At 51.5% G+C, this 27979-nt stretch overlaps 2 protein-coding genes and 1 non-coding gene across 3 annotated transcripts; 1 reads left to right on the top strand and 2 right to left on the bottom strand.

The window, feature by feature from the left end:
* Positions 1 to 111: 111 nt before the first annotated feature.
* NCAPD2 (non-SMC condensin I complex subunit D2) lies at positions 112 to 24444 on the bottom strand. The gene is made up of 32 exons (XM_040978777.1): positions 24247 to 24444; positions 23486 to 23635; positions 18844 to 18919; positions 18494 to 18552; positions 17834 to 18015; positions 17375 to 17517; positions 15305 to 15432; positions 15107 to 15230; positions 14805 to 14952; positions 13556 to 13753; positions 13147 to 13281; positions 12966 to 13053; positions 12693 to 12876; positions 9187 to 9311; positions 8308 to 8547; positions 7878 to 8052; positions 7578 to 7662; positions 4977 to 5110; positions 4585 to 4717; positions 4400 to 4484; positions 4155 to 4322; positions 3805 to 3977; positions 3196 to 3307; positions 2994 to 3117; positions 2754 to 2909; positions 2316 to 2493; positions 2138 to 2232; positions 1618 to 1698; positions 1321 to 1504; positions 615 to 741; positions 371 to 523; positions 112 to 206 (listed from the first exon to the last, which is right to left on the bottom strand). The coding sequence occupies exons 2-32, from the start codon at positions 23610 to 23612 to the stop codon at positions 121 to 123; spliced, it is 4206 nt and encodes a 1401-aa protein (XP_040834711.1). The 5' UTR covers positions 23613 to 23635; positions 24247 to 24444; the 3' UTR covers positions 112 to 120.
* LOC121155611 lies at positions 18094 to 18421 on the bottom strand. The gene has a single exon (XR_005883688.1). It is a non-coding gene; the product is annotated as a small nucleolar RNA U85 (small nucleolar RNA).
* A 355-nt stretch (positions 24445 to 24799) lies between the features above and the next one.
* MRPL51 (mitochondrial ribosomal protein L51) lies at positions 24800 to 26095 on the top strand. Its single transcript, XM_040979012.1, has 3 exons — positions 24800 to 24992; positions 25077 to 25187; positions 25786 to 26095. The coding sequence occupies exons 1-3, from the start codon at positions 24914 to 24916 to the stop codon at positions 25980 to 25982; spliced, it is 387 nt and encodes a 128-aa protein (XP_040834946.1). The 5' UTR covers positions 24800 to 24913; the 3' UTR covers positions 25983 to 26095.
* The last annotated feature ends 1884 nt before the right edge of the window (positions 26096 to 27979 follow it).

The following is a 27979-nucleotide window of genomic DNA, read 5'->3' as shown; positions in this document are numbered from 1 at the left end:
GGGTCGGCGCAGGGGGGCCGGCTCCTAGGACCTGGGCCTGCGTGCTGTGGGTCGGCGCAGGGGGGCCGGCTCCTAGGACCTGGGCCTGCGTGCTGTGGGTCGGCGCAGGGGGGCCGGCTCCTAGGACCTGGGCCTGCGTGCTGTGGGTCGGCGCAGGGGGGTCGTCTTCTTGGGCGTCTCGTCTTCCGTCATCTCTGCTGACAGCTCTGTACAGAACCAAGGAGTAAGGGAACGCTGAGTCACGGAGATGGTGAAAAACACATCTTGGAGAACAAGTGGGGGAGCCGTCCAGGGGCGGGGGCTGAGGAACAGGCTCCCTGGGGTGGCTGGGGTCACCTGCAGGCAGGGGCCCCCGGAGGGAGTGCCATACCATCCTCGCTGGACTCCTCGTCGCTGGAGAAGACCACTTTGGGTTTCTTTTTGAAAGCTCGCTGCTGAGTGTTGGGCTGCCGGCGGGTGGTGCGGCGGGACACGGGTGTGATGAAGTCACTGTCGGGGGCTGCAGGAGGCTGGGGTCTCGGGCCTGAATGGGGGGGCAAGGAGATGCGGAAGGAGCTACGTTGTGTGGCCGCCTCGGTGGTATCACTGCCCTGTCCCTGGGGAGGCAGCCGTACCTGGCCCGTGTTTCTTGGCTGATAGAGCTCTCTGGCTGCCCCCTTGGCCCAGCTCGAGCTCTTCTACAGCATCCAAGCCTCTGGTGTGGCAGGCCCGAAGCTTCTGCTCAAATTCATCTATTGTCGCCTGGAAGGGGAAGATTAGCAGGCCTGAGAGGAGTTACTTTACTACTGAAGAGGAACAAGACCCAGAAGGACAATGGAGGAAACTTAAATGCCTAACACTAAAGAAGAAGGTCCCTGAAAGGTCATGATACGCTGTAGTTCCCAACTGTGGTCACTCCGTGAAGGAGGCGGAGCCAGTGGTTGGTGAGGCCGCTGCTGTGCAGGGGTGGGGACAGGAAGGACACAAAGGGACACCCGTGTGGCCAGAACCAATCCTCTAGGACACGGTTTTGGGGGCGCATGTCCCAGGCAGTGTACCCCAGGAGCTGCAGAATCCATGCAGTTCATCAGTTGTAACAATGTCCTACTCTGTGGGATAGTGACAGGAAGCTGGGCACGTGTGGGGGCAGAAGTGTGGCCATTCAAGCAAGCAGGCTTAGCTTGAAGCATAAGCCTGATGTAAAAAAGAATTTTTTTTTTTAAAAGAAACAGAAATTGGAGACAGAGATATGGTGTGAGCATCCTGGCAACTCAGCTGCAGGGAGGGGGGACAGCGGCAGCTGTGGGGTGACCGCCCAGCGTCCCCGGCATGGCCACGCACCTTGCCCTCGGGCTTGGCCCCGCGCCGCAGTTTGCCCACGACTGACAAGAAGGCATTGAAGATGGACTCCTCGGACAGTTTATCGCCAAAGCAGTCGAAATTGTCAAGCATCTTGCGGAGGCCTCGCTCTGTGAGGGGCAGCTGGGTCACACAGTAGGCCAGGTCCCGGTGCTGCCGCTCCGTCCTACAGGGCAGAGTGAGCAGCAGTGAGGCCCAGGTGGAACCTCTCGGCTCAGCTCTCTCCTGCAGTTCCCAGGGAGGCCACTGCACAGAGCCCGCCCCGGGAAGGCCGCGTACCGGGCTGTGCGGAAGCGCTGGCACAGCTTCTCCACCAGGCTCTCGGTCTGCTTGTCCTTGGTGATGTAGGATAGCAGCTGCCTGTGCAGAGGGGAGGGGAGGGTGGGTGATGCCAGGCAAGACCAGCCCCCCACGCTGCCCAGCACCAGCTGTCTCGATTAGGCCCTTGCCTCTCTTGTATCACCTCTGCCTTGACCTTGGCCAGCCTCACTGTTCCTTGTGCCCTCACCCCTTTCCCAGCCACCACTACCGAAATGGGAACGAACAGGAGGGGCTGCTGCTGGGTGCTACTGGGAGTTCCTGGGCACCTGCTACTGCCTCAGGACCTCCTGGTGGGTATTGCTGGATGCTGAAGGACCAGGAATAGCAGCCCTAACACCCAGAGGAGGAGACAGGCAGAGAGGGGTTAAGCAATTGCTGAGGGTTGGACAGCTAAGGCAGAGTGCTGGGTTCAGGTACAGGTTGGCTGACTCCTAAGTTATCTGTGTGAGCCAAGTGCCCCAGGGCCCATGAAGCCTACTTGAGGATGGTGTGGAACGGCTCCTCCTCCACCCCGCCCTCGGGGTCTGACAGGCGGCTGATGATATCCGGGAGCAGGTTATAGATTGCGTTGCCCTGCAAGGAGAGTCATGTCAAAGACAAGCGGTGACCTCCATCCACCCTGGGCAGTGAGCCCCAGCCACCTCCCCACTGCTCACCTTGTGTGAAAGTTCATTGAAGAAGTTCTTGGCCAGGGCAGCAATCTCCGGCTCGGGGTCGATGAGCAGCACAGCCATCTCGCTCACCTGGCCCTTCACCTTCACCATGTCCTTCAGGATCAAGTGCGTCATCACCAGCCCAGCTGTTCTGCGTACTTGCCGGGCTGGGTCCCGCAGACTAGGAATGAAACCTCAAGTCACCGGAGCCAAGACCTCTGGGCTACATGGTAGCACTGGTTGGAAAAGACCTCAGCAGCAACCTGCTCCCATGGCATGCCATTCTAGAAGCAGCTGGAAAGCAGAGCAGCTTTGATCCCTTTAAGTGTCAAGCGGATGCTAAAGGACGCTGGTCTTGGGGAAGTGTTGGTGGTCTTCACAGCAACCTGAGACCCGCCCCTAGCTCTGAGGGGCCCCAGGCGTACTGCTGGGATTGCTTACCGAGCGTACAGATGTGGGGTCCAGGGGTCCACCAGGTTGGGAAAGCGGATGGCCAGATCTCCTGTGGCAACCATGAGATTGGACCGGACGGTGGGGAGTGGGGATTTTTCCAGCATGGTGAACAGAAGGCGAAGCTGGGAGTCACAGAAAGTGGCACTAGGGGCCGGGGGAGGATCATTAGGGAGGCTGTGTCCTGTTCATCATCCCCGAGGAGGTGCCACCCTCCAATCCCGGGCCTACCTGATCATACAGAACTTGCCGAGCGCCAGCGAAGCAGCCGCAATGAGGTCTGGGTTGCTGTAGAGGCCAGGGTTGTTGCAGACTTTGAGCAGAAGCGGGACGAAGGCAGCCAGCACCTGCTTGCCTGTTGGAAGCACAGCTCTGAGTAGTGGACAGGGCATCTCACTGGGCAGGGCAGGGGGCACTCAGCTGTTTCCCTCACCATCCAACAGCTCCATCTCGCAGATGCCGCGGATGAGCTCGGCCTCCGTGTCATCCGCGGTTGCCCCGACCAGCCCGAGCTCCTCCTCCATGGTGGTCTCAGAGCTTGTGTTCTAAGTGGAGGAAAGCAGAGGGGTCAAGGGGGATTGGAGACAATATTTTTGTTTCCAGCCTCGTACTCCATTTCACGTGAACACATCTGAGCTGACTTGCATCAGATCATTCAAGGAAAGGACTCTGAATCAAAGCGAGTAAGAGCCAGGTCCCCACATTTGCTTCTAGGTTACCCAGCTATTTCTACACTTAACTCAACCCTGCAACAGACACCCTTATTCTGCGGCAACCAGAAGGGTCAGGCCAGACAACAGTGCAAGGTCACAAGACTGTCCTACGTGGTGGGAAAGAGGCTCAGTGGCCCACAAACATGGCCGCAGTCACTCTTCATGGAGACCTCCAATTTCCCCGAGTCGGCTTCCTCTCTGGTCGCACCGATCTTGTCCAGGGCAGCAGCAACAAAGAGCCAAAGGGCTCAGTTCACCTTGGGGCCAGGGAGCTGAGGTCCCTGGAGGGTACCGTCCTGTGCTGAGGTTGCGAACTGGGACTCGGTCACCTTTTCCTTCGGCTCCTTGGTCTTGTGCTCCTGCTCTTCCCGGAGGAGCCGGCGCCGACACAGTTCACCGCTCACGGCCTGTTCCAGGTGGACCAGCTGCTGCAGCGCCACGTCCCCCGCCAGGGACAGCAGGTTCATCAACAGCAACGTCGGGAGCATCGTGGGCGCCTCCTCTGCAGCAATCACACAATATGATCCCATGGAGTCTGAGCCCAAGCAGCAGAGCCAGTAGGTGGGGTGGGGACAAAGGGACAACCCACCCTCAGCTGGAACAGCAAGGGGACAGTGCGGGGCCCTAGTGGCAGGGGCTTCTGCTCCCTGCTGGGCTGGCTGGGCCTCTGCTCACTCACTCTGGTCCTCCTGAGATGAGCTTTTCTCCTCTAGTTTCTCCAGGGCCAACTTCGCACAGCCCTGCAGTATCCGGGCGCTGATCACCTCGGGGCCCTCGGCCAGCTGGTAAATGAGGGCCACTGCCACCTCTTTGAATGGGATCCAGAGGGGGTCCGGGTACATGAAGCCTGCAGGGAGCAGAAGGGGAAGTTGGTCACTGCAAACGGGGGTCCAGTTCCGCCCAGCAGTTGTCCTGCTAGCCTACCTTTTATGATCATCTGCTGCAGCCGTTCAAATAACTGGTGCTCCTGGGGCAGTCGGAAGGGAGGGTGACGTTTGCCCAGAGAAGGCTGAGGAAACCAGACAGACAGAAGGTGGCTGTGGCTCTGAGCAGAGGGCGACTGAGGGAGCCCCACCATGCTGGGCATGGACGGAACCACCCCTACGCACCTTCCTTCTATCTGAGATGTTGGCGATGGCGTAGCACACCTGCTGGGCTAGACGGTAGTCCTGGGGGACCTTCTCCTCCAGCCCGAGGCTCACCAGGGTGTCCAAGTTGCTTCCCACGATTTCTGGTTTTCCTCTGGGGGAAGGGAGACAAGAGTCAAAGGCAACCCAGAAGAGGACAGTGTGGGGGACAAGGGCCAATGGAAGGACATACCAGCCCCCTATACTGGGCAGCCTCTGAATCCCCTTTGTAAGACTACTTTCACTAGGCAGGGTGCTGCCGCTCTGCTTCCCGTGCAGGGAGCCTGGCTTGCAGGCCTTCACTGCAGGTGGTGCTGGAACCTGCCCAAAACGCCCCCCTCTAGTCCGCCCGATGGCCCCTGAGCCGGCCTCACCGTGCCATCATGCCAAGCAGCATGACGGAGCAGCAGCGCTCCACAGGAGAGCAGGGTACCTTCTCCGTGGCCCGCTCCCACAGCAGCTGGATCACTGCTGGTTTCAACTCATCCTTCTGCACAAACTCGCAAATCTGTGAGGGAGAGTGACAACTGTTCAGGCCCAACCCGAATGGATTACCCAATCCTTGGGCCCCATCTCTGAGACACTGCTGATGACCTGAAGTGATGCAAGCAATCCTTAGGAAGGTGACAGCAAGAAGGAGGTGCCAAGTGTAGGGGCCTGCGGAGGTACATCTCGGGCAGAAAGCCTGATTGGAAGCGGAGGCCAAATGTTCCAATATGGGATGCAAGTATTCTACTTGGCAGCTTAACCTGCTGTGCCACAATGCCTATTCCAGTTAGCTAATTTTCAGGAACCATCTATTCAAGTTTGCCTTTAAAATTTGTCTTCCTTTAAGAACAGCTCTGTCCAGTCCCTGTCACTGCACATCTCCAGCAGCCTTCGGGTCATGTCCCCAGCCTCCCAGCCTGGCCGCTGCTGTTGGGTTAGTGCCCCCGACATGCTTCACCCGGAAGGGTGCAGCTGCTAGCTGCAGAAATGGCTCAGCAGGCGCCATACACCTGGTTAGTCCCTGATGCCTCCTACTGTGCTACTTTGGATTAATAAAACTACCGGGAAACTTGGACTCCCCTAGTTCCCTTCCTGCCTCCACTTAGTAAATTGAATGCGTGGAAACTTTGTTTTTCCTGAAGTGCTCTCAATCTGACTGGAGTATTCGGACTTCTGCAACAGTGGGCCAGGAGCTGCTGTCACCAAGCTTGTGCTGTAAAGACTCCACCTACATCCTACACTTGGGTCTGGTCTGATCTTTTTCACACTCTACAGTAATTACTCTCCTTGTTCTACCATAGGGGTCCTGACTAGCAGCCAGCCCATGAACTCCTGGACCACCCGCCCTCATCAGGCTCTTCCCATTCCCCAGTGAGGAAGGAGAGAAAGGTGGCTGGCGGGAGGCAGGGATGCTTGGCACCTCCTCTGCTTTGGATCCCACAGCACGGCTGCTCCAAAGCAGGCAGGCCTATCCGAAACGCTGGGATCCCTGGCTGACAAGGTCAAAGTCCTAGACTCTAAAGGGGTTCAGGGACCTCATGGTTCAGTTTCAGCTTTTATTCTGAACTGTATTATCTCTTCTAGATAGCAGTCTTTGCTAGAAGCAACACGTCCTCCTGAACAAGGGCCAGCCTCTGCTGGGTTCCTGTTGGAAGCGCTCTCCCTCTTGGGTACCTCTGGGAACCCTGTCCAAGACCTCACCGAAACCTTGCCACCTTCAAGAAGCTGTCCCTGGCCATTCCACCTCAATTTGATCTCTTATTCTTTCTTCCCCCCCCCTTTTTTTTTTTTTAAAGATTTACTTCTACTGGAAAGACAGATATACAGAGAAGAGATACAGAGAGAAGGATCTTCTATCCACTGGTTCACTCCCCCACATGGCCACAACAGCCAGAGCTAAGCCGAACCGAAGCTAGGAGCCAGGGTGCAGGGTCCCAAAGTTTTGGACCGTCCTCCACTGCTTTCCCAGGCCACAAGCAGGGAGCTGGAAGGGAAGTGGAGCAGCTGGGACACGAACTGGCACCCATATGGGATCCTGGTGGATGCAAGGTGAGGATTTAACTCTCTGTGATTCCGCCCTCCCAGAAGCCGAGTGTGTTTTCTGGAGTTCTTGTCTGACTTCAAGCCTCAAACTCTGCCACTAACTACCTGTCTCTACTAGCTAAGTTCCACAACCTCCCTGAGCTTTAGATTTTTAGTTGTCTTCGTATCAGCAGCAGGTAGCAAGACCCTATGTGGCTGTTGTGAGAACTAAACCCAATAACATATGTACAATGCTTGAGGGGGTAGGAGTTTGGTGCAGTGGCTAAGACACAGGTTGGAACAACCAATTCTTAATTTACTTGCTTCTTTTGAATGGGATCTTCCAACAAAAAAGTCTAAAAAACCAGATCAGTGCCTGGCATGTAAATACCTTACAAGTGTTGTCACTATGATACAATGATCACATTACGATCTTTACCTGTGCCACTCCTTCTGGCACTTACTAGTCTACCTGTTGCACTGGCTGAGAAATGTTGTTTTCTGGGGTCCATTGCAATGGCTCACTTAGCCAATCCTCCCCTTTCAAGCGCAGAGATTTCATATGGGCAACATTTTGTGTCCTGGCTGCTCTACTTCCCATCTAGCTCTCTCCTTGTAGTGAAGCAGAAGAGGCTGGCTCAAGTCTTTGGGACTCTGCACCTACATGGGAGACCCAGAAGAAGCTCCTGGCTTTGAATAGGCTCAGCTCTGGCCATTGTGGCCACTTGGGGAGTGAACCAGTGGACAGAGATCTCTCTGTCTCTCCTTTTCTCTGTAGATCTGCCTTTGCAATAAAAATAAACAACACATCTTAAAAGAAAAAAAGAAACATTTTTAAGCTGGGTTGTTGCTTCCTTTAAACCTGGGCCCATGAAAGCAAACAGCCTCGCCCTGCAGCAGGGCTGATTGGTGCTGAAGGCCCAGCACACCTTGCTAATACACAAAGTTCAAGTGAGGAGACTTACGATTTCCTCGAGACACTGAATGGTCCCCACGGAGGCATCCACCAACAGCAGGGAGAGGTTCTGAATCAAAGCCTGGGCCTTGGCTCTGAGGGGACAGAGATGGGGTCACACAAAGGCATCAGCTGAGGGGGCACAGAGTTCTGCCACGCTGGCACCAGGCCAAGGCTTGGGATGGTTCTCCTGGAATCGCAGCTCGGTCTGCGCCCCGGTGCAGATCTGCGTGGGGAAGCCCCCTCCCCACGAAAGTCCAATTTGCGAGGCTGACCTTGCAGTCAGCAGGGGAAGCTGCCCTCCACGCACCTGGCAGAGTCCCCTTTGGTGTTGAGGTAGAGCTGGCGGTAGGCATTAAGCACAGCTTCCCGGACTCCAGGCTCCTTGGACCAGATGAGAGGCAGCATGCGGCGCACCCCAAACAGGGCCTGGGGTACCCCAAATTGGAATACCATCACAAAAAATTCAATCACCTCCTGCACCACTGGGAGGACAGACACAAATGTCACCCATCTACTTGGCAATACTCTCCTAACACCTAAACCCAGAATCTGCTGTTACCCCAAGAAGGCCGACTTCCTCCAGAAACACCCCCTACGTTACACTACACAAGCCACAAGGGGCCCAGAGAGCAGCAAATACAACAAGACTGGCCTCGGAAAGAAGCAGATTACCATGGAAAAGCACACAGGGCTGGGCCTCCCCCCAAGCCCCAGGCCTCGGAGAGGGCCTGCAGCACCTGTGCTCGTGTTCTCGTACATCATCTTGCTGATGACGCCGATGGCCTCCGTGATCTTCCGGGAGAAGCTGTAGGCGTCCTGCAGGTACTGCACCAGCATCTCCTGCTTCACCAGTTCATCGTCTGCCCGGGTTGGTTGCTCCGGCTCAGGGGCACGCGGCTCATCTGTGCACTCGGGCTGCCCTGCGACTGCGTTCCCTGCAGGTGCCTGGGGAGTCTTCTGTTTGCAAGTTGCAGGGCCTAGAGTTAGAGAAGGCCTAGAGTTCGGGTGGTTTTGTTCAAAGGTAATGAGGAAATCCAATATCCATCGACATCCCTTTCTCCCACACTGTGGAGAAACAAAATTAGAACCTACTCTAAAGCATTATCCTTCCTTCTGTTTTTCTTTTAAAGATTTATTTTTATTGGAAAGTCAGATATACAGAGAGGAAGATCTTCTGTTTGATGATCCATTCCCCAAAGTGGCCGCAATGGCCAAAGTTGAGCCAAAGCCGGGAAGCTTCTCCTGGGTCTCCCATGCAGGTGCAGGGTCCCAAGGTTTTGGGCCACTTCGACTGCTTTCCCAGGCCACAAGCAGGGAGCTGGATGGGAAGCAGAAAGTGGGGCATCCATACGGGATCCAGGTATGTGTAAGGTAAGAACTTTAGTCACTAGGCTACCGTGCCGGGCTCAAGTATTCTTCAAGAAAGATCATGTAAAGCCATACACAGTTAGGATAGTCGCCCGTGACTGTCGATCCAAGATTTGCGGCTGTTTTCACCCCAGAGCCAATGCACTGCCAATGTCCCCCGGCCTTTCTCCAGTAGGCCGCTGGCCAGGCCAGAGAGAACGCCCAAAACGCACTAACCGCCGTGCTGTCTGCAGCAGCACAGGCATTACCTTTGAAGATAAGTGACAAGAGATTCAGGACCCTGGTCTCCTCAGCATCGTCCGGCTCCACACGACTGAAGGGCCCCGACTCGGGGAAGCGGCCCATGGCTTCACGAGCGAGGAGGATAGCCTGCCTGAAAGAACACGAGCCCGTCACCGCCTCACAGAGCCCCTGTAGCCTGTGGTCAGGATTCCACAGGGCTACAGGACCTGTGCCCAAAGAAAAGGACACTGCCACCAAGGGGCCACAAAGCCCCCGGCTATGGAGAGACAAGGCCAGGCACTGTCTGAGGTCGCCTTCGTCTCATGTCGGAGTAGCTGGGTCTGAGTCCCAGCTCCTGACTCCTGCTTCCTGGGAGGCAGCAGGTGATGGCCCAAGTGCTGCCCCACATCAGGAGACCCGCACGGAGTGCCTGACCCCTGACCAGCCCAGCCCTGGCCAATACAGCTGCTGGGCGGGAGGACTGGTCGATGAGGGTTCTCGCTCACTCAAATTTAAACAAACAAAAACAGATTAGGAGGCTAGAGTTAGGAGCTGGAGTCAGGAATAGAACCCAGGAACTTTTACATGGGATGCTAAGTCACAACTGCTAGGCTAAATACCAGTTCCACCTTTTAAAAGTTTCAAAATCACAAAATTACCCAAATAACCTGTTTCAAAAACTTATCCAATTGAAAGTTAAGAAAATTAACTAAATAATTGGCTAATCACATTCTATGTAGCCACAAAAAAATAACAAAGCAGTTGTGTGTGTGTGTGTGTGTGTGTCTAAACCACTGACATAACTGTGGAGCTGTGTCGAGGCACAGCCGGTTAAGCTGCACCCTGTGATGCTAGCATCCACTAGGCACACCAGTTTGAGTCCTGGCAGCTCCATTTTTGATTCAGCTCTGTTCATGATGGGGTTGGGAGGGGGGAGCGCAGGATTGTTAGTGCAGGTGTTGTTACTGCTGTGATATTTAGCATCACAATGCTCAAGTCCAAGAGGCCCCAAGAAGGTGGTGACGACAGCACAAAAGCACAGTAAAAAGTGTAAGCACAGCTATGAGGACAGCTTCTCTGTCTCGCTTAGGTAGGTGCGCCCGACACTGGCCTCTTGTCCAAGGCCATGGGTATGACGAGAATAAGCTCACTCATCAGCAACATATTTGAGTGCATCACCGGCATGGCATCCTGCCTGGCATGTCGCAAGAGTGCTCCACCGCTGCATTCAGGAAGATCTTAACGGCTCTGCGGCAGGGACAGCTGGCCGAGCACGCTGTGCTGGAGGCACCAAGGCTGTCACTGAGTACACCCCTCGGAGCGAGCTTCCAGGGAGAGGTATGGATGCAGAGAAGAGATGAATACATAAAGCAACTGAAAATACGGTCTGTCTATAGAAGCTACGAGGGGTGGACAGTGTGATTTGCCCAGGAATGACTGATGTGGACACTCCAACCAAATTCAACCCATCCTGATGTGCTGCACATTGATTACCTCAGAGGGGCAGGTTAAACAGCATTTTAGCTTGTTTATCTTACTGGTTCAAGGTATAAAAAAAATTACTTCTTTTTTTTCTTTTAGAGCTTACTTACCCACTTTTGTTAGGTAAAGTCTGAATTAAGAGGAAGGCAGGAAGTTTGTAAATGTTATGATTGGATAAAGGAAAGAACGGAAGATGGCCTAAGTCCTTGGGCCTCGACACCCATGTGGAGGAGCTCCTGGCTTCAGCCTGACCCGGCCCTGGCCAATGGGACCATTTGCGGAGTGACCCAGCAGATGGAATATCTTTCTGTCTCTTGCTCTTTAAAAAGAAAAAGGCAATTTGAACCCAAACCACTCGAGGTTGTAATGCAAGGCCTTGGGCCCAGTTCTGCTGCTCACTAGCTCTGACTGTGACAGGGAAGCCACCTAACTCCATGAGCTCTGTTTCCTTACCTGTAAAACGGGCAAGACAATCTGGTACCATCAGCTGCCCAAAGTGCTTTAGGGAGAAGCCATAAATGTTAGACAAACTTAAAGCAAATCATGCAAATAGCAGAGGAAAAGCTGCCTGCTATGGGACAAAAATTTTAGTCATTAAGAACTTCACCCAATATCTACTATAACTATATTTCTGAAGGAGGTGGGGCTTTTAAATTTATTATTATTGCGGGTGTCGCCAGCAGCAACTTAACCTGCTGAACCCTCCAGATGGATTCTTGTTGAGTTGCCTAGGTCACACACCCTTGGGCAAAAAAAAAAAAAAAAAAAAAAGAATATTCTATTAAAATTTGAAAGACTATACAATAAGAAAAAAAAAAAAAAGAAAACAATGCCTATCAAATGAAACATATGGGGTTATAAGATTACTTTATATATGTATGTGTGTGTGTATATATATATATATATATATATATATATAATGTTGATGTAATTCAAATGGAATATTGAAAAACTTGTTTAAGTCCAAAACAAGAGAATTGAACAACATCTATTCCATTTGTGGAATTGAAACTATATTGAGCCAAAGCCATATTAAATTTATATTTTCATATTCTGTAACAAAAAAAAATAAATTTATTATTATTATCTTTTTAATTTTGAAAGAGTTACAGGGACAGAAACACAGACAAAGAGAGATCTTCCACCTGCTGGTTCAGGACTCAATGATCAGTGCTAGGCCAGGTTGATGCCAGGAGCCAGCAGTTCCACACAGATCTCCCATGCGGGATGGAGGGACTCAAACCCCTGCATCCTCTCCCCCTGCTTTCCCAGGCCACTGGCAGAGAGATGGACTGGAAGCGCAGCCGCTGGACATGAACAGACACCCATGTAGAATGCTGGCATTGCAAGGTGGCAGCTTAATCTGCTATATAACAACCTGTTCCAGGGTTGACAGCTTTAACATGAAAAGAAATCTTCTGTCATTTGAAAGCAGAAAATACTAGAATGCTTGGAGGAAGAAGGAAGCTCTAGTAATAAATATCAGTTTATGCTCTGGTAAAAATAAAAGGCACTGGGGAAAGAACAGAACCAGCAAGCGGCCAGCCAACCCCTCAACAGGCTGAGTAGCTAAGGAACTTGTGGTTGAAGCCTAAGGGAAGCTCGAATGACTTCAGTTGCTAAGTTCCAGTCATAAAAAAGGGGAGAAATCCTCTCTCCAGGATCAGGACTCATACCAGGGTTCAAAGCTGGGAAGTCGTTAGAGATCATCCAAGTTCATGAACATCTTGCTCTTACAGAGAGCAAAACTGAAGCCCAGAAAATCAAGCACGCTACTTAAGATTACACAAACAGAATTCTACCTATAGGATTTGTCTGCCAATGAGGGGTGACTTAAGTTTACTTACATTCAGTTGTATTAATCCTCTTTCTAAACATTTATAGAAGCAGAAAAGCAAGTCCATGTCTTGATCAGACCATTACTATAATGAAAACACTATCACCTGGTGGCCAACATGCCTAAGTACAGCTCATTGGAAAGTAACCTTTTGTGTCAGATCCTCAAGGCCAAGTGTAAGCACAAACACAGCATATGTACTCCTCCACATACTTGTAACTGGCTTTGGTGAGCAACTGCTGGATGCGTCTCTCCACCTCTTCAGCAGTCTCAGTGCTGGCAACTTGCTCAGCAGCCGCCTCCTCTTCCTCCGGGGGAAGCTCAAGAAGCTGTTTTAGGGTGCACTTCACCTCCGGTAGCATGGCCTCCCACTCCTCTTCGGGGTCTAACACCACAGCTGAAGGACAGTCTCCGTTAGTCTGCCCTCCTGGAGCTGCGGGGGGAAAAGGCTGACGGGGAGAGCATGGCCAGGGAGAACACACTTACCAGCAGCCACAGCGCGCCTCTGGGCTCTCATCTCTTGTAATTTCTGGGTCTCCTTCTGCAGTGGTCCAGCCAGGTCGGTATCACTAAGCTACCCAGGTAAAATGAGTACGAGTGTCACTAAGGGACATAATGTCATCCTTTAGCTAATTCTTGGTCTTTTAGAGAGATCCAGCCTACTTACCTTGCAGGAAAAGGGATTATTGGCTAGAAAACTGGCCAGCAGCTGGATGGTACTTTTGCACACTAGCACTGACTTGTCTGACAGACGCCCCACTGCTAAGGCCACCACAGCCTGGAAACGGTTCAGGGGCAGGGCCTGCGGGGCAGAGGGAGAGGAGCATCAGTTGCCATCTCAAAGAATGCATGCTGCTGAAGGTGATCTGAAAGTACACTCTCCATACAGTGATGTGTTCACTGTGAAGACCTCTCTGAGGGATACAGAACAGGTGCAGCGGCCTGGGGGGGGGGGTGGTAAGACAGGTTATAGGCCTGGAACGGAAACGCGCATCCCTGCCGGCAGTGAATTCCAGGCTCCTCCTCTGTGGGGATGCAATTCTGCCCGCTGTGGCCTGCACACGAAGCCTGCTCACCTTCTGCTGCACAATCCGGGTGAACAACTGCAAAACGCGGCTCCGCACAAAGGAGTTGACGTCATGGCCGTGGGCTTGCAGCGTGTCCAAGAACTGGTCCCTGGTTTCTCGGGCTGCTTCTTCCAGCTGATCGCCATTCAGAACCTGCAGGACTATCTCGGCCATGGCTACGAGCACAGCATTGCGCATCACGTAATTCTAGGAGAGAGAAATCCAGTTGGTACCAGCCTCTGCTCTCCAGTGGAAACTCTCCTGGCCTGAAACTCTTGGGCCCATCCAGGCACAAGGAGGGCGCAAGGCCTGTAGTCCAGGTTAAACTCGCTTGTGCTTGGCTATGACCTTTCTGCTCAATGGCCTAGATATTCACAGCTGAATCGTACAAACTTGTCTGCCCAGAGGAGAATGTGGGGCCAAAAACCAAAGTTCAAATCAGGTCCCTGGAAGCTCACAGGGGAAGCATGGTGGTACCTGAATACGGAATCACATTCATCTACCAACACACATGCCAGAAGCATGTACTGGCACCTTTCATCCAAGATTCTTTCTATAAAGTTATTTATTGATTTGAAAGGCAGTGAGGCAAGTAGAGAGAGCTCTCATCTGCTGATTCACTCGCTAAATGTCCGCAACATCTGGGGCTGGGCTGGGTTTGCAGAAGGCAGGAGGAGGCTTCATTCTGAGGAAGGGGGGAACTTGGCATCAAAGCCGAGGCGCTTTCATCAGACTTAGGCTGTGCAGCTGCTGTTTCTCCCTCCAGAACTGGATAGAAACCAGTGTAACACTAACAAGGTTACTAAGGGCTCCTTTCTTGATAAACCTGAGCTATTTCTCTGCCAACAGTAACTGCCCCCACGATAAGACTGAACAATTTTCCGCCTGTGAAAACCCTCTCATCCTGTAAGAAAGAGATGGGTTGGCTGTTCGACACAGAGGTTAAATCACTGCTTGCAACACCTGCATCCCACAGGAGGGTACCTGGGTTCAAGTTCTGGCACTGCTGCCAATTCTAGCTTCCTGTCATGCACACCCTGGAAGGTGGCAGGTGATGGCTCAGGTACCAGTCACCCACGTAACCCAGGAGGTGCACTCGGAGCCCTCGGCCCTGGCTCCGGCCTGGCTGTCGTGGGCATTTAGGGAGCGAATCAGTACATGGACATCAGTCTCTCTCTTAGCCTTCCAAACAACGTTTAAAAGTTAAAATAAAGAAACAGCCTTTCAAGAATGAAGCTCGCTCCCAGGGCTGACCCACCTCTCCATCCAGATGATCTAGCAAGATGCACATGCTGGACATGAGGACAGCTGGGACGCGTTCTGCGAGCTCAGTCAGGAAGGCTGCGAAGCCCTTTGTCGCTGCAGGGTCCCGACTCAGCTCCTGGGGACATTTCTGTCCAATCTCCCTGCACAAAGAAGAAAACCACAGCTCAGCGAGGAGAGGGAAGCCGGGCAGCTAGCACCCAGAGAAACCCACTGCGGCACGGAGGACGTATTGCTCATCTTTCTTGACCCCTCCCCCAAGGAAAATAAGAATTAGCCCTGAGGAGGAAGAGTCACCTTACAATCTCTCCCACTATGCTCTTCATTCCATAATCTGTTGCCCACAGGCTCACAGCTGACACCAGGACGGGTGCCAGGTGCTCAAAGTGCTGCAGCAGCTGGATGATCTTCACTGTGGCACCTGCGGAGGCATCACGTGAGAACTGATGGACAAAATGCTGACGGCGGGGCCGGGCAGGTGGAGGGAGAACTTACTGAGCATATGGTTATAACGTGTCAGGGCCACACCGAGCAGATGTGTGATGGCTTCCCGGGTGGCCCGGTTCTTCTGGTGACTGATGGTGGGGTTCTCTAGGAGGCGGTAGCAACAGCCAGTGACCAAACTGGAGAATGCAGAGAACGAGAAGACCCCATCAGCCACTTGGACTCACATTGGGGCACGGTTCTAATATTGCAGTCCCCCAAAGTCAGAGTCTTCTTATTTTCTTCATCCAGCTGCCTTCTGTACCAAGTTGCTCTGCTGACCCCAGCAGTCCTGCCCTCAAGATTACCACCTTCGGGGTCCAGCATTGTGGCACAGCGGGTGAGCTCACTGCCTGAAACATGGGCATCCCAACTGGGTGTCAGTTCATGTCCTAACTGTTGCCCCTTCCAATCCAGCTCCCTGATAATGGCTTGGGAAGGCAAGAGACGATGGCCCAAGTGCCTGGGTCCCTGCCACCCATGTGGGAAACCCAGATGAAGCTCTCGGTTTCTGCTTTTGGCCTACCTCAGCCCTGGCCATGGCAGCCACTTGGGGAGTGAAGCAATGGCTAGGTCTCACTCCCTGTAACTCTGACTCAAAACACAAATGATTTTTAAAAATTACCACTTTTCACCAGTTATGACATAACACAGAACAAAAATGAATGCTGACAGCGTCAAGTCACCGACACCCCTGACCTCACAGCTGCACGTGCTCCAAAGCATCAGTTTCCCTAAGACACAGGCCTCACCTGGCTTCCACACTGCCCTCTCAGCACCCTGGGCGCCTCACCCTCCCCATCCTCGACTCCTCACCCTCTGAACGTTGCTGCGCCTCAGGGAACAGTTCTTACACTTCCAGTCTCTTTCTGGTATGCTTACTGATCCACCCATTTCAGTTCCATAACCCACCCCCCTTTTAAAAATCTATGCATTTTAACTTGAGATGCAGATTTACAGGGAAAGAGAGAGAACTCTTCTGTCAGCTGCACTCCCCAAATGGCCACAATGGCCAGAACTGAGCTGGCCCAAAACCCAAAACTTCTTTGGGGTCTCCTACATGGCTGCAAGTGCCCAGAGACCCCAATCACCCTTCACTGCTTTCCCAGGCCACAAGCAGGGAACTGGATGGGAAGCAGAGCAGCCAGGACACAAACTGGGGGCCATATGGCTCTAAATGTTATATCCCCAAATGTCCCAGGTGTCTGTCCTGAACTCTAAGTCAGCACAGCCAACGGCTGAATCTAATGTTTCTTAGACATTTAAAAAGCAACTCAAATCATGTATGTTAACAACACTGGCCTCACAAATAAATAAATCATCAAAACATATAATAAAATCTTAATACTCTGGCACCAAATTTCCACCTCTTATTTTACTTCACAGTAATAAAGTATAAAACATACTATAGATTTTATTTCAAAATTTATCTTCTGCTATGTGATACGAACTCTGAGGTGAAGCAACAAGTACTTCTGTTTACATCATGATGGCAGCCACATGCCACGGAGATTTTTTAGTGAATACTGCCTCTCGAGCAAATGGGCATTAGAAAGGAAAAACGACCACCAGTCATCAACATGCTGTTATCTACTTGCTAATAACCTCATGCTGTGACACTCATGTGCACTATAGGCAGAGCTGAGGCAACAGAAATATCTAAAATGTGTGTCTGGGGGCCAAGAATAGTTCAACTGGCTAATCCTCCATGTCCAAGTGCAATATCCCATATGGGTGCCAGCTCATGGCCCTGCTGGCTCCACTTCCCATCCAGCTCCCTGCTTTTGGCCTAGCAAAGCAGTTGAGGACAGCCCAAGGCCTTAGGACCCTATACCCTTGTGGGAAACCAGGAAGAAGCTCCTGGCTCCTTGCTTTGGATCGGCTTAGCTCTGGTTGTGGCCGTCTGGGGAGTGAACCAGTGGATGGAGATCTTTCTTGGTTTCTGCTTCTCTCTGTAAAGCTGCCTTGCCAATAAAAATAAAATAAATCTTTAAAAAGCGAAAGAAAAGTAAATAAATAAAAGGTGTACCAGATAGCAGAGCCTTCTCAGCCCTGGCTTAGCTGTGGCGTCCTAACTCCTACCTGACAAACTCCTCTTCGATTATTGAGTGATTCCACAGGTGACGGATATCTAACTGAAGCAGCTGTGTTAGAAGCTGAAGAACAGGTTGTCTCTCCTCCTCCCAGTCAAAGCCTTGGGCTGCCTTGTTCCGGGCTTTCTTACCCTAAAAAGGATCACATATACATTCAAAGTCAAACAAACAAAACAAAACAAGGAAACACAGTTGGCCAAGTTCTATTGGCCTGAATGTGCAAACTACACAATCTCGAGGCAAGGCAGACAGCAACACAGGGCAAGTACCACAGTCCCAACAGGAGCTACCTGTCACAGAAGGAAACACAGGGACTGTGTTTCGGGGTATCTTCTTCTAAACCCCAGAAAAGGACTAAGTGATTTGAAATCATCAGATTGTCTTCTTTATGCTCAATTCCCCTCTGCTCCTAGACAGAAGAAGGGAGCCAGGCAGGACCCCAAGCTACCTTCCCACCAAGCTCCAGGTCCATGAGGTTTGTCTGGCTGGCCATGGTCTCAAAAGACTCCAGAAAGCGGATCAGAGCATAGCAGTTCATTTTCAGGGCGTTCAGATGGCTGCTGCGATCTGATTGACTCAAAGAGGCATCATCCAAGACGGCTGGAAGCTCCTGGGAGTGGCGGGACACCACTGCGTGGGGAGAGAAGCCCGGAGTCGGTTCCATTTGCTTTCCCGTTGCTCTCTAACTGGACACCACCCAGCTCTTGCAGCCATCAGATTACCAAAGATCTGTGTTTCATCTCTCAGTGGCCGTGATAATAAGCTAAGTCCTCAGAGACCCCTGACTCCAGATGACGAGATGTGCCCTGTCCCTGCTCTCTTACTCCAGTTACCACAATTCTCCCCAGCAACCGGAAGAGTGACCTCTGTCAGAGAGATTAGCTCCAAAGCAGGAAGCCATTTCTGTCGGTCTGCCCTTACAGCGGACGGACACTGCTCTGTATCGCCCACCAAGATTACAGACCTTCAGATGTCAGGGGCCCTAGGGCTTAGCCAAGCCAACTGAATCACAACAGCCTTGATATCATCACGTGGCTGACAAGTCGGAGGAACGGCAACCCGCAGACATCAGACACCCTTAGTTCCCCAGCCCACGACCCCAGAGCACCTTTCATCAGGAGCTCCAGAGTATCCTCCTTCAGGTCAGCATCTACACTTCGAAAGTGACTGCGAAGGAAAAAAAGTATGGGAGTGAGTGAGAGATGGCGACCCGCGGAGCCCACGCTGAAGTTCAGAGCTAACCCATGGAGTTTCACACTTAAAAAGTCATGTGAAATTGCTCAACTGAACACATACTGCAGGAAACTGGGCAGATGCTAATCAGTACAGATACCTGCACGTGGGAGCATTTATCAGGGCACTCAGGACGGGGAATTCCTGCACTGCCATGCAGGGGCAGGACAGAGGGCCACCAGTTCTTTGGAAAAGTGTCGGCTGGGTGTTGGGTGCTGCACTTACTGTAAAATGCTATAGATGGTATCGAAGTGTTCCAGGACCGCCAGGGGCCCCTGTGCTCGGAAGGCAGACTGAAACTCTACAGAGGAGGAAAGAAACTGGTTAATTTGGAGGGGAGAGACATTTTCTTGGGAAAATTGTACACATGGCAGAAAATTAAGTTTATTGCTTTAACTGGTAGAATCAAAAACAAAACAATCAAACAAAAAACAGAAAGGAAACATTTCCATGTAACCTGCAACAAGTATAGTTACATATTTGTTTTACAAGGACCATTCCTTTGCTAAGAAGGGCCAGCCCACTCTTCTCTAGCTACCACACATCTCGGCTAGACACAGCAGACACTCTCCTGCCCAGCTCACGTCTCACAGTGCTTATTTGCTGAGTCCAACTCGGTGCAAACCGAGGATTTTTTTAAAAAAATAACTAGTTTAGGGACAGTGTGGTAGCTCAGTTAACTAATCCGCTACCTATAAGCACCAGTATCCCACACAGGTGCTGGTTTGTGTCGGCTGCTTTACTTCCGATCCTGCTCCCTGCGTGTGTGTCTGGACAGCAGCAGAGGACAGCCCAAGGCCTTGGCCCCTGCAGCCACGTAGGAAGCACCGGCACCTGGCTTCTGATGGGCTCAGCTCTGGCCATTGCAGCCATCTGGGGACTGAACAGTGGAATAGGAGATATTTCTCTCTGTAAATCTGCCTCCCCAATAAAAAGATATTTTTTTTAAAAAAAAGCAAGCTTCATTTTGAAATTACAAAAATGTATCATAGTACAGTTCCTGCACTTTTCACCCAGTACTGGTAAAATCCTACATAATCATAGTACAAATATTTATTCTTTTTTTTTTTTTTTTTTTTTTTTTAGATTTATTTTTATTATTTTATTTTTTATTGGAAAGGCAGATATACAGAGAGGAGAGACAGAGAGGAAGATCTTCCGTCCGATGATTCACTCCCCAAGTGAGCGCAACGGGCCGATACTATGCCGATCCGAAGCCAGGAGCCTCTTCTGGGTCTCCCACGCGGGTGCAGGTTCCCAAAGCTTTGGGCTGTCCTCAACTGCTTTCCCAGGCCACAGGCAGGGAGCTGGAAGGGAAGCGGGGCTGCCGGGATTAGAACCGGCGCCCATATGGGATCCCGGGCGTGCAAGGTGAGGACCTTTAACCACTTGCGCCACCGCGCCGGGCCCAAATATTTATTCTAAATCAAGAAACTAATGAACCTATCAAACTTATTTGAATTCTGCCAACCATCCATCCTATGCCTTTTCTGGTCTGGGGTCTCGTCAATCTTCTACAATTCTTGTCTTGCACCACTTCCTTACAGAGGACACTGTGGCATAGCAACTAAAACTGCTACCTGTGATGGCAGCTTCCTACGTGGGCACTGCTTTGAGATCAGGCACTTCCACTTCCAATGCAGCTCCCTGCTGAAGCCTCTGGCCAAACAGCAGCAGAAGGCCCAAGTTCCCGGGCCTAGCACCCAGGGGGAGACCTGCAGGAACTCCAGGCCTAGGGCCCTGGCACTGAGTCCAATGCTGGCCACTGTGGCCATTTGTGAAGCAGTAGATGGAAAACTGCTCTGTCACTCTTTCAAATAAACAGTTTTTTAAAAATTAAAAAAAAAAAATTAGACATTTTTTTGGCAAAATGTTCCTTTGGGATTTTCTGATGTTTTATCGTTACACTGAGGTTGCACATCTTTTGTCACGATCATGGCAGAAGAGCGGTCGGGCCTCCCTCATGCATCGTATCACACGGCATGGGAGGTTTTCTTTCTAAAAAAATGCTTGCTTTCTTTTTTTCCTAAGTTTTATTTATATATACAGAGAGGAGGAGAGACAGAGAGGAAGATCTTCCATCCGATGATTCACTCCCCAAGTGACCCACAATGGCTGGTGCTGTGCTGATCCGAAGCCAGGAGCCAGGAGCCAGGAACCTCCTCCAGGTCTCCCACACAGGTGCAGGCTCCCAAAGCATTGGGCCGTCCTCGACTGCCTTCCCAGGCCACAAGCAGGAAGCTAGATGGGAAGTAGAGCTGCCGGGATTAGAACCAGCATCCATATGGAATCCCGGCGCGTTCAAGGTGAGGACTTTGGCTGCTAGGCCACGCGCCAGGCCCTAAAAAATGTTTTCTAACATCAGTTTTTCTTTCTTTCTTCTAAGGTTTTATTTTTATTAGAAAGGCAGATTTACAGAGAGAAAGATCTTCCATCTGCTGGTTCACTCCTGAAATGGCCACAAAGACCAGAGCTGATCCAATCTGAAACCAGGAGCCAGAAGTGTCTTCTGGGTTCCCACGTGGGTGCAGGAGCCTAATGACTTGAGCCAGCCTCTGCTGGCTTCCCAGGCCATAAGCAGGGAGCTGGATCAGAAGTGGAGCAGCCGGGAGTTGAACTGACACCCATATGGAACACTGGCAGTAGCACCTGGGGGATGAGCCCCATGGCCTTGACTTACAAAGTGAGAGGCCGTGTCAGTGCCATGCTCAAACCCCAAGCTGGCTCACACCGAAGCTGAAGTCTTCAGCACAAGCTCCAAGACTCTAGATAGCAAAGCTTCTCAAGGTTGTACGTGCACCCAAATCAGTCATGTCCGATATGTCTGAATTCTGATTCAGTAGTCTGGGGAAGGCTTGACTTGCTGCGTTTCCTTATTTCCTCCCTTCCAGACTTATTTTATTTAAAAGGCAGAGTTACAGACAGCTAGAGGAAGAGAGAGATCTTTCATCTGCTGGTTCACTCCCTGAGGCACCACAATAGCTGGCACTAGATCTGAAGTCAGTGGCCCGGGGCTTCTTCCAGGTCTCTCACACGGGTGCAGGGCCCAAGGACCTGGACAGTCTTCTGCTGCTTTCCCAGGCCATTAGCAGGGGGATGGATGGGAAGTAGAGCAGCCAACACTCAAATCAGTGCCCATGTACAATACTGGTACTGCAGGCAGAGGATTAACATGCAATACCACAGTGCCAGCCCGGGACATCTCGCATTGCTATTAGGTTCCCAAATCATTACAAAGAAGATATTGATCCAAGGACCATATTTTGAAGAACAAGACTTAAAAAAAAGTCTGTACTACTTCCAACTTGAGCTCTTTTTTTTTCCAGTTACTATTTCAAGTATACTGGCATTTTCTCCCTTAGCGCTTTTGTACTGGCTTGTCTGTCTGCTTGGGATGCTCAGCTCATCTCCTCACTTGCTCAGAGGTGCCCTGCGAGGGGCCAGCGTCGTGCTCTGCCTAGGATGCCATCATCCCATAGGACCGTGTGACAGAGTGCCAGCTGCTCCATTTCAGATCCAGCTCCCTGCTAACACACCTGAGAAAGCAGCGGAGGATGGTCCAAATGCTTGGGCCAGTCACCCACGCGGGAGACCCGGATGGCGTTCCAGGCTCCTGGTCTCAGCCTGGCTTAGGCTGCGCTACTGTGGCCATATGTGGAGCGAATCACAAAATGATTGTCTCTGGTCTCTTCCTCTTGAACTCTGTCTTTCAAATCTATAGTAGAAATTAGGATCCTATGTAACAAAATCAAAACAAAGCAACAGTTCTAAAAGAAAGACAAACAAACAAACAAAAAAAAAACCCTCTTAGTAGTGGCCATCCATTAAAAAAATGCATTGAAATGACTGAAAAATAATTTTAGTGTGCAACATGTGCAACTGATAATACATATAACCTATATAATGCGGACACTGGCTTGGCCACCCACCAATCCACCTCTGCCATCTATCTTCTTTTATCAAATGGTAACGTGATCAGACTAAGGGAGGGTCCCAAGTAATAACCTATCAATATAGCCAATTTGCATAGTCTCATTTCCTTACTCATGGAGAAAACACACACGATTCAATTCTGGTCTGTTTTGAGAGTTTCAAAGAAGAAAGCATGGAACAAAAAGCCCCCTTTTCCTCTTTTCGACATCAGATCAAGTAGCTGTCTCAGGCGACCCTGACACAACATCAAGAGGAGACAGGCTGCAGAGGCATCAAGCTGTCACCCCACCCCGGTGTTTCCTCAGGGAGACAGTGCAGTAGCTTACTCTCGGCATCCCTATGGACGGGCTGAGACCCATAGAGAAGCAACCTGCCCAAGGGCAGAGCACTGGAGCACGAGTTACAGCCAGGCAGCTTGGCGCCAGCTTTTACTCTGTCCCTGAGGCTCTCCCCTCCCACTGGCATCGGGGCATTGTGCTGGCAGTGCCTCACTGAATCTGCCAGTAACATACAGTATATAGAGCCATACACCACTAACAATGACACTTGGTCAAAGACAGGCCACATGCCTAACGACGTAGCTGTAGTTTATCACAGTACAAGCGTCACTCCTGTTGGTGGTAATGCTAGGGTGAACAAATTCACCATCAGGTCAGTTGTTTTGGGGCACCCACTTGGTCCAGGGGTTAAAACGCTGTGTGTGGGTCACACCAGGCTGTGAATCTCAGCTCAATTTCTTATATCAGCCGCTGGTTAGGCCGAGCCTGAATCCCTGACCTCCACTTGGGGTCATGCATCCTGCACAGTGCTAGGGAGAAAGCAGCAGAGTCCAGGAAGGCCAATTGGCTGCCCTCACGGAACCAGGAGCGGAAAGCGCCGTCTGTGGGGTGCTCTTCTGAAGCACCAGGCGCACTGCCAGCATCCCCAGGCTTACCTCTGAGCTGTGCCGGAAGCTGTCTGACAGGCAGTACCTCTTGCACCACATACTGATTCACCCCTCTGCTCTTCAACAACTCCTCTGGGGCTAAGGGCAGGTGGAATTCAAACAGCTGGGGAGACATCCTTGGCCAACGGACTCACAGAGCTGGAAACCAACAGGCCCAGGGTCAGGGTTACAGCCGAGGTTTCTATTACTGCCCTGCCCCTAGGATAGACTGGTTTTTAGTCTTACAACAAGCCGGTGACCTGACTTTAAGAGGATCTGAGATCAACTCTGGACAAGACTAATTCCAATTGAAACTGTCACTTGATCACGTTATTGAACCCGTTGGGTCTCATCCATAAAAGGGGTGAACTAATTCACAACATCGCTCCGAGGGTCAAATCGATGACGATGAAACTGTTTAAAGAGCTGTAAAACGACACTGTTCTGGTCTGAGGCCAGAACAGCGGCGAGCACGGGCGTTTTCCAGTTCCGCACTGAGAATTAACATTTACTGTTTGTCCACCCTGTGCCACGTTACTCCATGAGACAGCCCCAATGCGCCATATTCCATCTGATTCTCTTCATCAGAATCCCGTGCTCCGCATCCTAACACAACCCAGGTCACAGACGTGGGCAAGTACAGCCATGCGCCCACACCACACACAGTCCGTCGTGGGCAGATAAATCACAGTGTGTCTACCAAGCCGCACCTCACCACCCCACTTCTTTAAAGGTTCCCCTCGCGGGACCCCAGAACCCACACACATCACCTGAAGACTTGACTTGATCGCTGGATTGCAGCGGTCCAGGCTGGAACGGTAAAGGGAAAAAAACCCAAAAAAACAGGAGTGCACAATACGCACCAATCAGCGACGGAGTTTACAAGTTGGCAGAGACAACAGCCAATCCGCGGCAGGCTGTCCCGAACACCCGCCTCGGAACCCAGCGCTGCGCGGGCCCGGGCACAAACTGGACGTTCAAATCTCAACGGCTGCCAGAGACCCAATGGCGAGGCTCGCTGGGCGGAGCCAGCCAATCACACGGCGCAGGAGCCAGAGCCAGCCGCGCGTCATCGGGGGGCGGGGCCTGGGCTCGTGCGTCCCCGCCTTCCCTTCCCCGCCGAGATGGAGTCCCGCTCGTCCCGGTGCGACGGCCCTGCCGGAGCCGGCGCGTCCGCTGCGATAGTGTCACACGCCAGGCCTCAAATAGCTTCCCCTGTAAAATGGCGTTCGTAAAAACCGCTGTGGCGCGAGAGACTGTGAGGGGCCGAGCGGAAGCACCTGGGCGGGGCCCGCGACCCGGAACTAGAGGGGCGGGGCCCTGCGCCCACAGCTACCTGGGAACGTCCATCATGGCCTCCCCTAGCATGGAATCCTATTGAGGCTGTCTCCGGTCACAGTCTCCTGTCTTGTCGGGTGTGTTGCTGAGACGGGAAGGATGGCAGGGCTCCTCTTTGGGAGTGCCAGCAGGATCCTGTGGGATTGGGTGCCCCTGGCTTGTAGAAGCTTCTCTCTGGGTGAGTGGGGTTGGCAAGGTACCTCGAGGACTGCTTTTTACTCCCCGTCCTCGACTGCGATTCCTTCTCATTTCTGCTTCGCAGGTATTGCTGGAATGTCCCGTGTGAGGCTCACCCTGCCGCCCCCAAAAACAGTGGATCGTTGGAACGAGAAGAGGGCCCTGTTTGGAGTGTATGATAATATCGGCATCCTGGGTGAGACGTGACCCCCGGGTGGCATTTCAGAAAGGAAATGGGGCTGGAGCAAGTGTTATCTCACAGGTGTTTGGGTGGTGTGCCCGGCAGGAAAGGCGCACGTGTGGTGGTCACTGCTTTTCTGAATGCCTTCAGTGTGTGAACTCACTGTATCCTCTTCCTTACGATGACCTTTCTGCCTTGCAAGTGAGTAAACCCAGGACCTAAGAGAATGAAGTCATTTCCCCAAAATAGTAAATGCATTTGACCCTTAAGCGATCTGGCCCTGGATACCATGTCACAATGCATCTTGGGGGTTTCAAATGGCTCGCTGAAAAATAGAGAAGAATTGCGTGTTAGGTGGAAAAATGTTGGAATCTGTGCATTTTAAAAATAATACGCATTTTCTCATATATTTCTAAAGACCCCTCTGTACCTGTGTGTTTGAGGTTTTGTTTTTTTTTGTTTGTCTTGTCTTGTACGAAAGTAAACATAATTCCGTTTTCCCATCAACTTTTTGGTGGCCGTGGACTCCGGAAGCTGCCTGAGTGGAAGGCTTGTCCAGTCTAGGCTGAGTTCTCGTGTCTTGGAGCTAACGCACATTTTTCATGTTGTCCAGGTGACTTTGAGAAGCACCCAAAGGAGCTGATCCGGGGGCCCCGGTGGCTTCGAGGCTGGAAGGGGAACGAATTGCAGCGTTGCATCCGAAAGAAGAAAATGGTTGGGAGTCGCATGTTCGCCGATGACCTGCACAATCTGAACAAACGGATCAGGTACCTGTACAAGCACTTCAACCGGCATGGGAAGCACCGGTAGGAGCGAGCGCGGAGCCGGGAGGCGTGCAAGCACCCTGGAGAAGCAGGACTGCCTTTGCCCCATGAGGAAAGAGCTGCTGCTGTGCTCTGTAATAAAATGGAGTTCCTTTGGAATGTGGTGTTTAAATCTGCATTTCTTGTGGATGCTGCTTCTGCCGGTGCTGTGATTTGCAGTCTGAGTCGTCTCTGGCTTCAGGGTCTTTGGTCCTCACCACCTGCCCTTTAGCATCTAGCTGTGCCGATGCCTCTGAAGAAAGAAGAGCTGGAGAAAGAAGACCTGATTATGAGCAGTTTTTTTTCTTTCAAAGATTTATTTATTTTTATTAAAAAGTCAAATAAACAAAGAGGATGAGAGACAGAGCTGGGCCCTATGAGCAGTTTTTAGCACTTTGCTTTTCATGTTTCAAAAGTGACTTTTTGCAGCCCAGTGTGGTAGCCTAGTGGCTAGAGTTCTAGCCTTGTATATGACAGGATCCCATATGGGCACCAGTTCTAATCTCAGCAGCCCCACTTCCCATCCAGCTCCCTGCTTGTGGTCTGGAAAAGCAGTGGAGGACAGCCCAAAGCCTTGGGACCCTGTACCCTTGTGATAGACCTGAAAAAAGCACCTGGCTTCAGATTGGCTCACCCAGAGGCATTGTGGGCCATTTGGGAAGTGAACTTGGATAGAAGACCTTTCTGGTCCTCCTCTTTGTTAATCTCCTTTTACAGTGAAAATAAATAACTCTTTTAAAAAATCACAAGCTATTCCAAGCACAAATGGACCATGTCATGCCAGAATTTCCTGCCCCCCCCCCTTTTTTTTTAAGATTTATTTATTTTTATTGGAAAGTCAGATTTACAGAGAGGCAGAGAGACAAAGATCTTCCATCCACTGGTTCACTCTCCAAGTGGCCATAACAGCTGGGGTTGTACCGATCTGAAGCCAGGAGCTTCTTCTGGGTCTCCCATGTGGGTGCAGAGTCCCGAGGCATTGGGCCGTCCTCGACTTTCCCAGGCCACAAGCCGGGAGCTGGATGGGAAGTGGAGCAGCCAGGATACGAACCAGCACTCACATGGGATCTGGCATGTACAAGGCGAGGACTTTAGCTGCTAGACTTTGCCGCCAGGACCCATGAATACTTTTTAAAGGCTTATTTATTTTTGTTGTTAGAGGCAGATTTTTTTTAATGTAATTACTTTGATTTTTACTTAGTTGTTTAGGGTGCAAAGGGTCAAGGACCTTTCTGTATCGGGGGAGGAGGGGAGACTAGGGAGAAGCCACACCCAGCCTCCCAATCGCCTCTATACCTTGGGATGGAGGACAGCCTGTGACACCCCCCTCCCCCAATTTTTAGGATTGAGAGACATTTATTTGAGAGACATGTGCATAACAACAAACAACTCAGATCCTTTGGTTCGCTCCCCCAGATGCCCACAGTGGCAGGAGCTGAGAAGTCTATGGATTTCCCATGGGTGGCATTTGAGCCATCAGCTGCAGCCTTCATGGGTGTACATCATTAGGAAGCTGGGATTAGAGCTGACCAACACTACCCGTGACATAGGCGTTATCTGAACGGAATGGAGGCTCTGGCGCCACCTTGTGGCCTTTTGGGTTAAGTAGCCAGTACCGTGTAAATCAATGACTGCTGGTTCCTGCAATAGAGCTGTACACGGGAATATTCTTCAGCCACAAATACAATGAGGTAGTGATGTGTGCTGAATCTTGAAATCATGCCAAAGGAAGGAAGCCAGTCATAGAAGGTTACCTAATGTATGATTGCATTTATATGAAATGCCTAAATAGACAAAGCTACAAAGTCGATTCGTTGTCACTCGAGGCTGTGTTAAAAGGCAGTGGTTGGGGGCCCGGCGCGGTGGCGCAAGTGGTTAAAGGTCCTCGCCTTGCACGCCCGGGATCCCATATGGGCGCCGGTTCTAATCCCGGCAGCCCCGCTTCCCTTCCAGCTCCCTGCCTGTGGCCTGGGAAAGCAGCAGAGGACGGCCCAAAGCTTTGGG

The sequence above is a fragment of the Ochotona curzoniae genome, unplaced genomic scaffold, assembly GCF_017591425.1.
Source record: "Ochotona curzoniae isolate NIBS_2020 unplaced genomic scaffold, NIBS_Ocur_1.0 contig_2927, whole genome shotgun sequence".
Lineage (NCBI taxonomy): Eukaryota > Metazoa > Chordata > Mammalia > Lagomorpha > Ochotonidae > Ochotona > Ochotona curzoniae.
The sequence above is the reverse complement of the archived record's forward strand: the minus strand, read 5'-3'. Positions and strand labels throughout refer to the sequence as shown.